Genomic DNA, 13127 nt, shown 5'->3' with positions numbered 1-13127 from the left:
TGCGGATTTGCCCCCAAAAACTTACCGATTGACAATATGCCAGCGTCATTTGGTCGCAGCACGTGCGTAAAGTAGATTTTCAAACCAGAATTATCCGCCATTTGTCTGGCATGCAATTGGGCAAAGTCCGGCTTCAAATTGTTATAATGGGTCTCCATTAAATAATATTTGGCCTGTCGCGACTCAATCGGGTAGCCAGCTTCATGGGGATACGTAAAGCCCTGCAAAACAGAAAGGTCGTCCAATGAAACAAAAGCAGCCAAAAACAACAGCAACAACAACAGAAAACACTCTGCTTCCGAGTGTTGTTTGTATTTTACATACGTATACGTATACGTATACGTAATATTCAATGGTATGCATGTGTTTGTATGTATGTAAGAGTGTACATGTATTTATACGTATGTATTTTTGGGGGGGAGTTATGGCAAATGGGGGACGGAAGTTGATGCCATGGTCATGTGCAATTTAAATGCACAGCAGCAACATCAGCAACAGCAGCAGCAACGCAAACCGTCGCCATGCAATTGCATTGCACATTGCAGTATACAGCGCCCCCTGGCGGCCCAAAACTACAACAACAGCACCGCCAACAACAACAACAAGTGCACATGGCACTGCATTATGGCGCTGCTGTGATGAAATTATGAAAAGCATGGCAAAAAGGTTCCGAAAGGAGCAGAAGGCCAAGCCATTTCTTTATTGAGATGCCCTTCGTATTTATCGGGCATAACAAACTTTTCGGATATGTCAGGGAGTTTGATCAATATGCAATTAAGATTGTTTACCAGTTCTTACTTTCTAATTTAAATGAAAAGTTTAATTTGCCCTCTAATATCTCGTATATATAAGAGAAAGAGAAAAAATGTATATTTATAAAGTAAAGTATTACTTCTTTCCTTTCTAAAAACTACAAATATTTGTAACTAACAAAATTATTCAATTTATCACTTAGAAAAGAAAAAAAATTTTGTTGAATGTATTCTATTTTCCTTTTTTTTATTCGTGTTTATCTAACGAAGCTATGTTGTGGTCTAAATAGATCTTTTTGTCATGTGAAGCGTTAACGAATTAAGAACTGTTCTAAATACTTCCTTCATTCGATTTCTTGAAGGCCTGAGTTACTCTGTTTGCACTTTGAATTATATAGTATAATTTACTTCTAAATGATTGATAATATAATAGTAAGAGAAAGCCCTCTCATAATTTTGATCCTGTCTACAAATATTTTTTGGGATTTTAACAAATAATTTAAATTATTTTTCGTTCAAGCTGACAATAATACATGAATTGAGAAACTGAGATGGGTACCTAACATTAAGATATCCATTTCATTTATATTATGTTATGTTTTACTGAACTCATCATTTAAGTATGATACTAAACTCTTCAATATTATCAACATTTTGTCTTATGTCGGATGCATCTTCTCGCTATCATAGTGCACGAAGGGTATTTCAATTTTCATAGTCTCGGCCATCGCTTACTTATATTTTGTGTTGAAAGGAAGCATTTGCGAAGGTTAAATTAATATTGCATGGTTATGGCTCTGACGGCGATGGGGATCAGGATGAAGGGACTCTTCTGATGGCATTGGTGTGTCGTTTGTTTTTTTTTTTTGGGTTTGCTCTATAGCAATGAGGATGGTTTCAGCTGAGTTGAATTGAGTGGAGTGGATCGGTGTGGAGTGAAGTGAAGTTGAGTTGAGTTGAGAGTTCAGTTCAGTTGAATTTGATGCTTACCTCGCTGCCCCGCGACCAGGAGGCAACAATGGCATTGCATGCCAGCGGTATGGAACGGGCGCCCATACACTGTCTGCCCTGTTCGCGTGCCAGCTCCTCGAGTTCCGAGTGGGAGCCCTGGCACTCGTGGAGCGTTATATGCTGCAAGTAGTGTACGCTGGACGATGAATCATAAATCGGCTCGTACTGTGTGTGTGTGTGTTGTTGGTTCCATGTAATGAATGAGAGAGAGACAACGAAAAAGAGAAAGAGATTTGAGGAAGAGACAAAGATAAATAAATTTTTAATATTTCAATTTGGTTATGCCGCGTGGAGGCCAATGAGCAACTTCCGCGGCGCGGCAGACTGACAACAACAAAGTTGCATGCAACGGGCTGCACTCTCGACTCAATTATGCATTGTATTTAAGTAATAACATTTAGCAATGGATTCGAGTTGCTTCCGTTGCAGCTTCTTCCTTAGCTGCTGTTCTTGCTGCTGCTGCTTTAGCTTACCCGAATAAGATGATGCTTGCGATTGATATCCTCTAGTTTGAACATTTTGCACCAGAAGAGCGGTGTATCGCCGTCGGGCAATTCGACATCCTCGTTGCGCAGCTCGAGCACACGGACGCGCTCATCATGCGGCGATGGCAACTGCAGCTGGGCACGCTGCATCAACACCATGGGTCGATATGGTCGAAAGGCGCGCGCCGGATCGGGCAACGTGCCGGGACGCACCGAGCCGTGCGGTGGATCCTGTGCGTGATACATGTACAGTAAGCGCATCGTGTCGTTCTGTAACAAGCAGAAAGAGAAAGAGAGAAAAAATAGTGAGAAGAAAGGTAAGGATAATGGAGAGTTGAAAAATGTGTAAAAAATTAGTAGCCAAAGGTGTATGCGACTCTTTGTGTGTGTGTGTGTGTGCACAAAATGGCGTTATAATGGCGTTGCCAGCAAGCAACAAACACAATGAAAAACAAATATAAAAACAAACCAAACCAAAAGTCCAACAACAGCAATAATGTCGCTGCTGACGTATACACGGATGGACTGTCTGCAACTGCGTGGCCAAAGGGGGCGGCGACGAGTGCAGAGCACAGAACGCAGAGCTGGAGCACAGCTAAATTAAGTAAAAAATAAAAAATTGTGCGCGCGAGTTGAGCAGCGGAAGGAAGCGGAAGTCGCCTTGCGGCCATTGCCAATGGGACACGGGACGAAGGGACAAAGGGGGTCGAGCAGGTGTTGTTTGGTCAGCTGCAGTTGATGTTGGACTCTCGTGCATTGTGTATGGTGTGTTGTGTTGTGTTCCGTGTTTCATGTTTTCAGACCTGTTTCGACTTGTAATGAGGGGCGTGAGAGAAGTTGCTCAACCGACATTGCCGCAATTCAATGGATTAATTAGTAACATCGTAGGTAAGGACAACTACGAAAAGTTTTGAATAACTTAACAGTAATCACAGCATGAGTTTCTGCTAATAAACTTTGTAATTGGGGCAGAGTTGTCAAACTTCACAATGAATACCTGGTAAGAGGTGCAATGTTGTCAAACTTCACAGAAATTAATTTGTAATTGTATAAAATAAATTAAATGCATTAGTGCAGCGTTGCCAAACTTCACACAAATTTTCAGTAATCCCATTTGGAGAAACTGTACGACTAAAAATTGTGCAGTTCCACTCGTAATTTTTCATTGGTTTCACTTTTTAGTTTATTAGTAACTACAATGACTCGCTTTTTAATTTTGTATAATATGAAAATCATAAATTCATATTTTTCCACTAATAAATTTGGTAATAACATACATATTTCATGTCTTAAAATACAACAAATATTTGTTTCATTCTATTCTTGAAATTTCTTGAGCTTTGTTATTCTACATCATCACGATTGTTTATTTTTTCTTCAATATATGGCCTAGTTTTTACTGAAGTATTTAATTGTTCAAAACATTTTATTCTTTGCTTTATTAGTGTAGATTTTCCTTAGTTAAACTCAGCAGCTCATTGCACATAGTTGCCGATTAAATATGCAGTTTGTCGGCTGATGTCCATAACTAAGGCACAAACTTAAGCCAACTGATAGAAATTCACTTAAGTTAATTGCTTTGCCTTTTAAATGCATTAGTGCAGCGTTGCCAAACTTCACACAAATTTTCAGTAATCCCATTTGGAGAAACTGTACGACTAAAAATTGTGCAGTTCCACTCGTAATTTTTCATTGGTTTCACTCGTCGTGCATCTTGACTTCAATTTATACGTCTAGTGCACTCCGACATACTACAACTACACACATAGATATGTAATCCTTTCTGGGCTTCGAGTGAGAGTTGAGGCCATTTCTTTTGTATTATGCATGTGGCTTGTATGTATTTTTCATTTGCCACGTAGTTTTAATTGGTAAACCCAAATTAAAGCTTTCATTAAAGAATCACAACACGACGGACAACGCGTCGAGTAAATTGCACCCGCCAGCGGCAAGTGGCAGCGGTCTCTGTCGGTTCCCCCTCTCTCCACAGTCCTCTAGACTCCACTCTGCCATGTTGCACTCTGCACTCCTTACGCTGTTTGTACTTGACTCGTACGCCTCGGGGGCTTTTGGAAGCCAACAGTCAGCTGTCATTGTGTGCATGTCATGTGCACGTGTGTGAGTTGGTGTGTGTGTGAAGCGACACAACAAAAGCAACAACATGTAGCACACATGGGTCATAGAGACGGAGAGAGAGAGAGAGAGAAGTGAGAGCGAGACGAGCAGTGTGTTAAAAAAAAAGAAAAAAGAAATCTGCAACCCGGTCAGGGCATCCATTTGAATTCATTGTGGCAAAGTGCCCATTGTAGCTGTTAAGTGGAACTGTAGAGCACCATGTTCGACAATTGACGGCCAGGGCAGCCAGGGCCATGCCCAGGAACAACAACAACAAGAGGAACAACAATAGCGACAAGGAGAACGACGAGTCCTTGTCTACTTGTTCATTTTGCCAGCAACGAGGAGACAATACTTTAATTAACAATTCCCTTCGCTCGCTGCTCTTCAACTCTCTTTAACCCTCTCTTTGGTCTACCAAAAACTCAGCATATTCCGCCCCCGCACTATTCATACGAAAGTCTGCAAAAAACCTGTACAAATGAGTCGGTTGCCCGCTGTCCTGGCAAACACTGCGGGCGGTTGAGGCAAACGCGCTAACCGGCCGGCAATCGCCAGTCTGCCCCCCGCCTTTCGTCCCGCACACCCACCCCGCAGCTTCAACAACAACAACTACAACAACAAGCAGAGTTTCGGTGGGAAGGCAGTTTTAAAACATTTGCCGTGCGACAGGCGCAGCACAAAAGTCATTAACGTGGCTACGGCGCTGCTGGACATGGCCCAGTTGTAAAAACATGACCACTGTGAAAAAAACTCAACAGTCATTCAGTAAAAACAACAACAAGAACAACAAAAAACAAAACATTCAATGTGGTAAGCAGTCGACGAAAACATACCCTATTAAATGCAATCCATTTAATCATTTTTCAATTATAATTGTTAAATATTGAAATACCAATATTCTTTTAAGGCATTTTTAAATATAAGTATTGAAAAATGAAAGAAACTTAGTAAAAATATCAGAAAAGTTATGATCTGACTTATAAAACAAATGATCAAATTAAAACAAATTTATATGAAATACATTCCTTAAAAAAAAAAATTTATCACATAAATTTAAATTTCCTTGATGATCAGGAACACCAAGAAAATTTGAAATTATTTTCTTCATATCTTGCTGTTTATGAAATATGATTGTTGTAAATTAAATTATTCTTATTTTTAAACATATTGACGGGAGAAACAAATTTTCTTAAAGTTCAAAAATGTAATTTCTTAGTCTCTTTAAAATTAAGTTTAATATTGGTAAAAAATTTAAATTGAATATTGAAGCAGTTGAAGTTTGAATATGATTTAAATTTGGGAAATAAATATTCTTTACATTGGCAATGCGCATTATTTAAATTTACAACTAAATAATTTTCTTTCTCTATTTTAAAGTAAAGCAACTACAATTCTCTATTCGTGAAATTTAATTTAATTTAAAATCAAATGGCTTACATGAATTTATGCACCACATTGAGCTTAATGGGAATAAACTTAAGTTCTTTGCAAAATGTGCTCTAAAGTTATTCACAGAGTGTAAAATACTTTTGCGATTTCATTTTGCAATCGCTTACTGCAAAATCTAATAAACTCGAGAGCCTTTAGGGTATCAGCACGTATGAACAAAGTGTGAAAAAGCCTGCGACGAGCTATGCACACGCACGTAGAGCAACAACAACAGAAACAGCAACAACAACAGCAACAACAATGACAACAACAAAATAGCAACAATAGTAGTAACAAGGACAACAACAGCTAAAATGAAATGAAAAGCTTCAGCAAGGATTACAACCAAAAATTAATGAAAGCAAACGGGCTGCGGTCATTTGGCGTGTGGTCAACGCTCGGCCAGGGACTTAATTGCCAAAGACGACGGCGTGTGTGTGAGTATGTGTGTGTGTGCGAGCAAGAGTGTGTGCGTGTGTGCGTGTGTGTGGGAACTGAAAGCAATAGTACTGGAGTACAGGTGTCCTGCACTTTGGTGACTCTTGGCTAATTGTAAAATGCGCCGGTACAAGTACTCATTAGAGTCCTGGTTACGGCCCAAAAAACTTGGCCAAGGGTTGCGTCCCGACGTCCTGAACCACGCTTGGCTGCACCTCAAATTCGAGGCAAAGTTCTTGCAACTGCCACTCGAAGTGGAACTGGAACCGGGTACTCGAAGTAAGTGCACTCAAAGGTCGTTTAACCTTTGGCTTAAAACGTTCGTTACTTTGGCTGCCAACTTGACAATAGTCTAGTCATGGGTAATTTGTTTTTTTGTTAAGAAAAAAAAAAAATGGTTCTACGTGCAGTTATTAATAAGTAACGTTTCACAAGGGTTCATTTGGATTAGTCAGAGATAGAAGTCTGCAAACAAATTTCGTATGGTTATAATATGTAAGTAGTCTTTGAGTTTACAATGAGTCATTAACGTATTGAAGAGTGCAATTTTAATGTACATAAGTTAAGAGGCTGAGCAATCTTTTAATTAAGAAAGAATTAAACAAATTATAGGAAGTTATTAAACACATTGACATATTTTAGTTTACTTAGTTTCTTGCTGTAGAATTCTCTGTAGACATCCCTTATATAAATAAAATCCCTAATATAAAATATAATACTACTTAAAATTATAATTACTTGGAGCTGCCTTTAGAGATCTGTCACATCAATTCTCAGATAGGATTCTTTACTAACTTTTGGTTATAAATTAAAATATTTTTATTGGCAGGAAATAAAAATATTTATATAATAATATTTAATGGTTTTTTAATTTTGGTTTACTTATTTAAAAGGCATTTGCCAGCATTAAAATTGAACTTCTTTATTTATCTTAAATTATAATACAATATCATAGAGTTACCTTTAGAGATCTGTAATATCAATATCTTTTAGCATTTTAGTTTGTTGCTGCCATTGGCATTCCATGTTCATACAACGTATTTACTTAAGTCTGCCAAACACACATCCTAATCCTGGACACAAACACACACAGCCACACACACAAGGACACACACACATAGACGCACACCTAAGCAGACAAACACACCTGGTGGCGCTTTGAAACTTTATAGCCCATTACTGTTTGTGTTGGCTTCGCTTGGCTGCTTGGTTGGTTGTTCGTATTGTTGTTGCTCTTGCTATTGCATTGTTATTCCTTTTTACTACTGTCGAGTTGAGTCGAGTCGAGTTGAGTTCGAGTTGTTTTGTTTTATTTCGTTGTGTGTATGTGTGTGTTGTTGCCACTTGCGTTTTGCCATCTCAACGCGTTTTAATAATGGTCCAATTGTCCCAAAAGCGAAAACGACCACGGTGCAAAAAGGTAAGGCGAAGGAGAACAAGTTGGTCATGCTGCTAATGGCCAAGTGGTCGGTCGTCCAGTGGTCAAGTGGTCCAAGTTGAGACCCGTGCTTAGCCGAGGTCGAAACAACAACAAAAACTTCGTCGTTGGCAGCTTGTTTAATGTGCACGTAATTGAAATGCATTTACAATTGAATTATAAATAGAACAAAATACACACATACGTAGGGAGCACCTTTCGACTTGTGCCTTGCCTTGGATCACAACAATAAAAGCAACGAGGCGCTTTGTTAAACTTTCAACAGCAGCTGAGCTTGCAACTCGGCAACGGGTAAAGCAGCTCTTAGCAGCAAAGTTGCAATCAAATCAACCGTTCCCCAGAAGCATTTCAAGAGGTGTCTGTGTGTCAGTATGTCTCCCTCCTCTCTCTCTTACCTCTCCATCTCTTCTTCCCCTTCCAGTGAGCAGCAGGTTGCCATGGTCACGTCGGCCATTTTAGACTCGTCATGTGTGTGGCGGTGTGTGTGTTGCCTTGGCTTTTATTCCTCTGTGGGGCATTGCCAATTCAATCATCAATGGGTTTTTCGTGCGCTGCTTCTGCTGCAGCTGCAGCTCCAACATAACACAACAGAGCACAACACAACACACAACGTGTGTGGCCTGTTACCTTCTGACAGCTGATTTCAATAACTAATATGCAAAGTGGTATATCGACAATACCACGCCCCCACCCCCGTCCGCTACCCTCTCTCTACACATTCGGCAAGTTTTTGTTGTGCTCTAATTGCCGTGTCAGACGTTCTGATTGCCAGCCACAGAAGTGCTGGAGCAGCTGCATCTGCAGTCAGCAGCAGGCAGGATCCTGTCGTTTTGTTGACAGCCTTTTCATATGCAGCCAGCATGCAGCACATTCATACTCAGGTGTGTTTCTCTTGCTGTCTGCCTTTCAGTCTCTCTGTGTGTGTTTTCTAAAACTCTGTCTAATCGTTTAGTCGGTGTCCAAGTTCAGACTCAACTCAGTTGTGGGCTTTTAAGTGGCTTAATGATTTTTGTTGCATTAGATTGAGTCATTTTAACTAATGCATGATGTGTGTGCGTGTGAGCGAGAGTTCTGCATTGTCTGTGTGTAGTTGACATTAATTGAATTTTACTTAGAGTAAAGTTCTGGCTGCAGCTGCCGCAATTCCATTTAAATTAGCAATCTAATTAGATTGTCTTAAGTCGAGAACAGGTGTTGTTTCAACTGCTGCCACTCTATGATTTGTTAAAACTGTCAAAATTATGCATTTATCAAAATTAGCAGGCTTTAATGAATAAATAACTTAATAACTTCTGCTTTAAAATCAATTTGAGCTTTGTGTTAACCAGCATTATGTGTGTTTATTTTAATTGTTGGGTTTAAAAATGTGTTGAATTAAAGTCTTAAATAGACGAATGCAAATTGAGAACACAAATGAAATGGCGATTACTTAGTGAATCTCAATTTATATTTAATAATGGATATTTTAGTGACCTATTTTAGCGAGCAACACAGGGCAACTAGGCTTTCAATAAATCTTAATTAAGATATACTTATTAAAAATTGTAAATAAATAAGAAAACTTAATTTTTTACTGAATTACAAAAGTTTTCGGCAAAAAACACTGCATACTTTTTGGAGTTCAATTTCTAAGCAAGTTGCTTGCTTTTGATAAACAAACATCATTTAATGGCTAATATCTTCGACTGCCTGACAGGCAATTAAGTGAGTTGCTTGCTGCCAGAATTCAAAACGATTTTCCATTTTTTTCTTCTTCCTCTTAAGCCATAAGGCAGGCATTGCTATGCATTGATATGCCATCAAAAGGCGTTTATTTCGACCGCTTTTTGGGAATGTTTTTAAGTTGATAGCTTTGAAGTTTGAGAACTCAGAGAATGTATATTGCATGCTGCTTAAAAGCCTCTACCAAACTCAAACAATCTCACACACGAGCAGACATACTACGACGCACTCCGCACTCACATGGCCATTAACCCAGGGCATTGCAGTGCGATTTGATCCACACTCGACGACGCAGAAACGCAGCCAAAAATAAAAATGCGCATAATTCCCGCTAAAAGTTTCGACTGTGAGGCCTGAGCCTCTTGTGAATCTGGACAGGAGACTAAACGTTTCATTTGCTGCCATCGTCATCGTCATCGTCGGCATCAACATCAGCCATAGCATCCCCATCGCCAACGTTTCTGGGCAACGTATATTTGTCAAGCAAATGGAATAACCGTTGCAATTGCAACAACGTCAAAGCCAAACAAAAATGTTATTTGCCGCTTTGCCCAAAAATCAAGTACACAACCAAACAACCAAACAAACAACCAAACAACAAAACAGCCAAACAGCCAAAAACAGGCGAACGGTGCCAGACATGTGCATCATGTGTGTGTGTAGACCGGACCCAAAAAGTGGTCGCCGTTTGGGTCTATGACTCGACTGGCTATGATGTCCTGTCCTCCCGTCCATGACGAGAATATCGTGTGTCTCTGTGTGTGTGTGTGTGTGTGTGTGTGGAAATGGTTTCTCCCTAGTTGCTTTATTAAAGCTAAAGCCTCCATTGTCCCCTTTTTGCACATCGAGCTGTGAGTTGTGAGTTGTGTGTGTGTTGTGAGTTGCCAGTTGCGAGCAGCAGTTGCAGCCGCGGCGCCACTTGTATAAACTGCCAGAGATTCGCATGAGCTGCACGGTAACAGGCAATAGAAATGGTCAAAGCTTTCACTATTCGTTACCTTTTTGGCCATGAGTCCCATGAATTGCTAATGCTTTTTGTGTTCGCTGCGAGCAACCTTGATTTAAGTACAACTTAGCAGCTGCTACAAAGCTACTGCTTCGATTTTGTTCATAAAAAATATAAGCTTTTTATTGCGACTGCAGTGAAAACTACTTTCTATTGCATTGACCTTCGAGTTGCCTGCACTGTAGTACATTTTGCTTTTAAGACTTTTCCCCCTAAAAGTGCATTGCACTATGGGGAATTTGACCTGATTTTTTATGGTATAAGGGAGTTCCTCATATGTTCAAACATATATAATATTATTATGTATGTTTTAAAATGATAAGTTGCAATATTTTGTTAAGAATAGATCAAACAGCTAAGCTGTATAATATAAATGTTAACTTAACAGTTCAGTTAAAAAACAGAAATGACTTAACAGAATAACTTAACTTAACAGTCGACTGCAGTCCAGTCTAAACTATTGCTGTTATTGGCAGCGAACTCGCAAAAGTATGCTACGATTTTGCTCAATAAAATATTTTGGATATTATTTAAGTGAAAGAAAAGCGTTAGTAATGACCTTCGATTTGGGTTGCAGTGTAACGCTTTTTACTTTTAAGGGCATTGTGTGTACGACTTGGCGCGGATTTTTGTAATTTCCTCTTGTTGCGCTTCATTTTGGGGCAGAGATTTTCGTGTTTCGCGCTCAAAGTTTGCACGCTTCTGTTGCTGTTGCTGTTGTAGTTGATTATGTGTGCGTGTGGGCGTTATTTTTGTTGTTGTGCAGCTTTTGCTGTTGCGGGCACTGGAAGTGCATGTGAAACGTGTGTTGGCCAAAAAAAAAAAAGAAACCAAAGCAAAAGCAACGAGAAACGTTTGTTTTAATGCCCTAAAGCGACAAATATTGAGAGAAGCGAGTACTGCGCGCAATGGGAAAGGGAAAACTGACGGCGAAGGGCTGCAATAGAAAACTCAGTGCGGGATTTAACAGCCAAAGTAATGCAATGACAAACAAAGCAACCGAGTGAGAGGCAGCCATGAGTCAAGAGCAGCAGCAGCAGCAGCAGTGGCAATGCCAGCATCACTTTTTGTTGTTGTGGAAGGTGGTTGCCTTCCCTTTTACTGTTGCTGTTGGTGCTCGTAACGATTTTTGGCCATTTTTCAGTCAGTTTTACTCGCTGTTGTTGCTGCTGCTGTTACTCTGTATGTTTTTGCTGCTGCTGCTGTTGCTGCTGTAGCCAAGGCCATAAATAACGAGTTGAGCTTGCCAGCTGGATTTCCTTTCAACGTTTTTACAGTCATGTCAAATGCAACAGGCCAACAACAACGAAAAAAAAAGAGAAACAGCAGTGTAGAGTCTAAAATCTGCACATCTTTAGAGCGAAAGTAATTAACCGTTGGCAACCATTGACTGCAGTGTGCAAAAAAAAGAAAGAAAAGCAAAAAAGGGGGAAACAAAATAAATAGGGAAAACCACAAACTCTATACGGCAACATTCTTTCCTCCCCCTTACCGCTGAGAGCTGTGAGCTGTAAAAACAATTTGTTTATAAAAATATTGGACCACAATCTGGACAGCAGAGCAGAACAGTCTCGTAAAGTGTGCGAATAGTTGCCAACCTGTAGTTATTTTATTTTATTATTTATGGTTAAATGGTGCAATATTCTAGTTTCACTTCTTCGCTCGCCCCCTGTGAAAACTAACTAGTTTAGTAAATTCAATTTTTTGGTCTACGAGTATTTATATATACACATTTTTTTCTCGTTCCATATTTTTTGTATGCCGCGCCAGTGACCGTAAAAACCACAAAACCCCGACCAACTAAGACAGATGCACACGGCAAAGATAGATGAGAAAGGGTTGGAAGCGGAGGTATTTGGAACTCATACACACAGACATACGCATAGACAAAGTAACCACAAAAAAGTGGTCAGTTGGCCAAAACTAAACGAAATGTAATAAAGCAACGGATATGCCAGTTTGCTTCAACTCCTTGGCGTGGGGGAAGGGAGCTGTAGAAGCTGGAGGGAACTATGCAAATAGATGGGATAATAACCAGTAGAAAGGCAACAGCAGAACACAATAAATGAATATGAATTAGGCAACAAGGAGTTCGTCTACAAGGTGCATGCATGCAAATAACAATATCTGGTTAAATATGCAAGCTGACCAAAAAAAATGTAAAATGGAATTGAAATGCTCATGCGAAATTAACTTTCAAATTGAGAGCCAGATTAATTAGTTTGCCTTTTAAGCAAGAGTTAAAGCTCAAAGCACACACACACTGGCTCAAACAACACACATGACTGCAGTTTTAATGGACTTCAAGGACTTGAAAGGGTTAAAGCACTGCTGGCCAAAAAACACTTTTCGCTAAGCTCGAACAGTTTTGTTGTGGCTGCACCTCCACTTGGCTGGCTTGCGGCCGGCTAAATGCCATTTATTTGAAGCTTTCGAGAGGGTTTCTCTCTGCTGCAATATTTTCGTTATGCTCTTGTGATTTTACACAATTTTTCCCTTTTTTTCTTCATGGCTTTTTGTTTTTGGCTAAAAGGATTTTCTTTTTACAGTTTTTATTTTGTGAGCACACACTTGACTTTAAAAGCTTAATTTAAATCAATTTAAATTTTGTTGCATACTTTTTGGCGCACTTTATACTCGGAGTTTTTTATTTGTTGCAGAACTATTAAATTTTTAAGTGCCGAGCGGAGACCACAAGACCCACAAATACCACACAAGCAACCACTTGC

At 39.6% G+C, this 13127-nt stretch overlaps 1 protein-coding gene across 1 annotated transcript in view; it reads right to left on the bottom strand.

Annotated features, from left to right (window-relative positions):
- Positions 1-13127, bottom strand: part of LOC132790101 (MOXD1 homolog 2) — a 142752-nt gene that overhangs the window by 24043 nt on the left and 105582 nt on the right. Inside the window, 3 exon segments of the mRNA XM_060798538.1 lie at positions 26-221; positions 1743-1928; positions 2237-2518. Coding sequence (XP_060654521.1) covers positions 26-221; positions 1743-1928; positions 2237-2518 — 664 coding nt within the window.

Source organism: Drosophila nasuta, chromosome 3, assembly GCF_023558535.2.
Source record: "Drosophila nasuta strain 15112-1781.00 chromosome 3, ASM2355853v1, whole genome shotgun sequence".
In the NCBI taxonomy this organism is placed as follows: Eukaryota; Metazoa; Arthropoda; class Insecta; order Diptera; family Drosophilidae; genus Drosophila; species Drosophila nasuta.
Note: the sequence above shows the minus strand (reverse complement) of the source record. Positions and strands in the feature narration are given on the sequence as shown.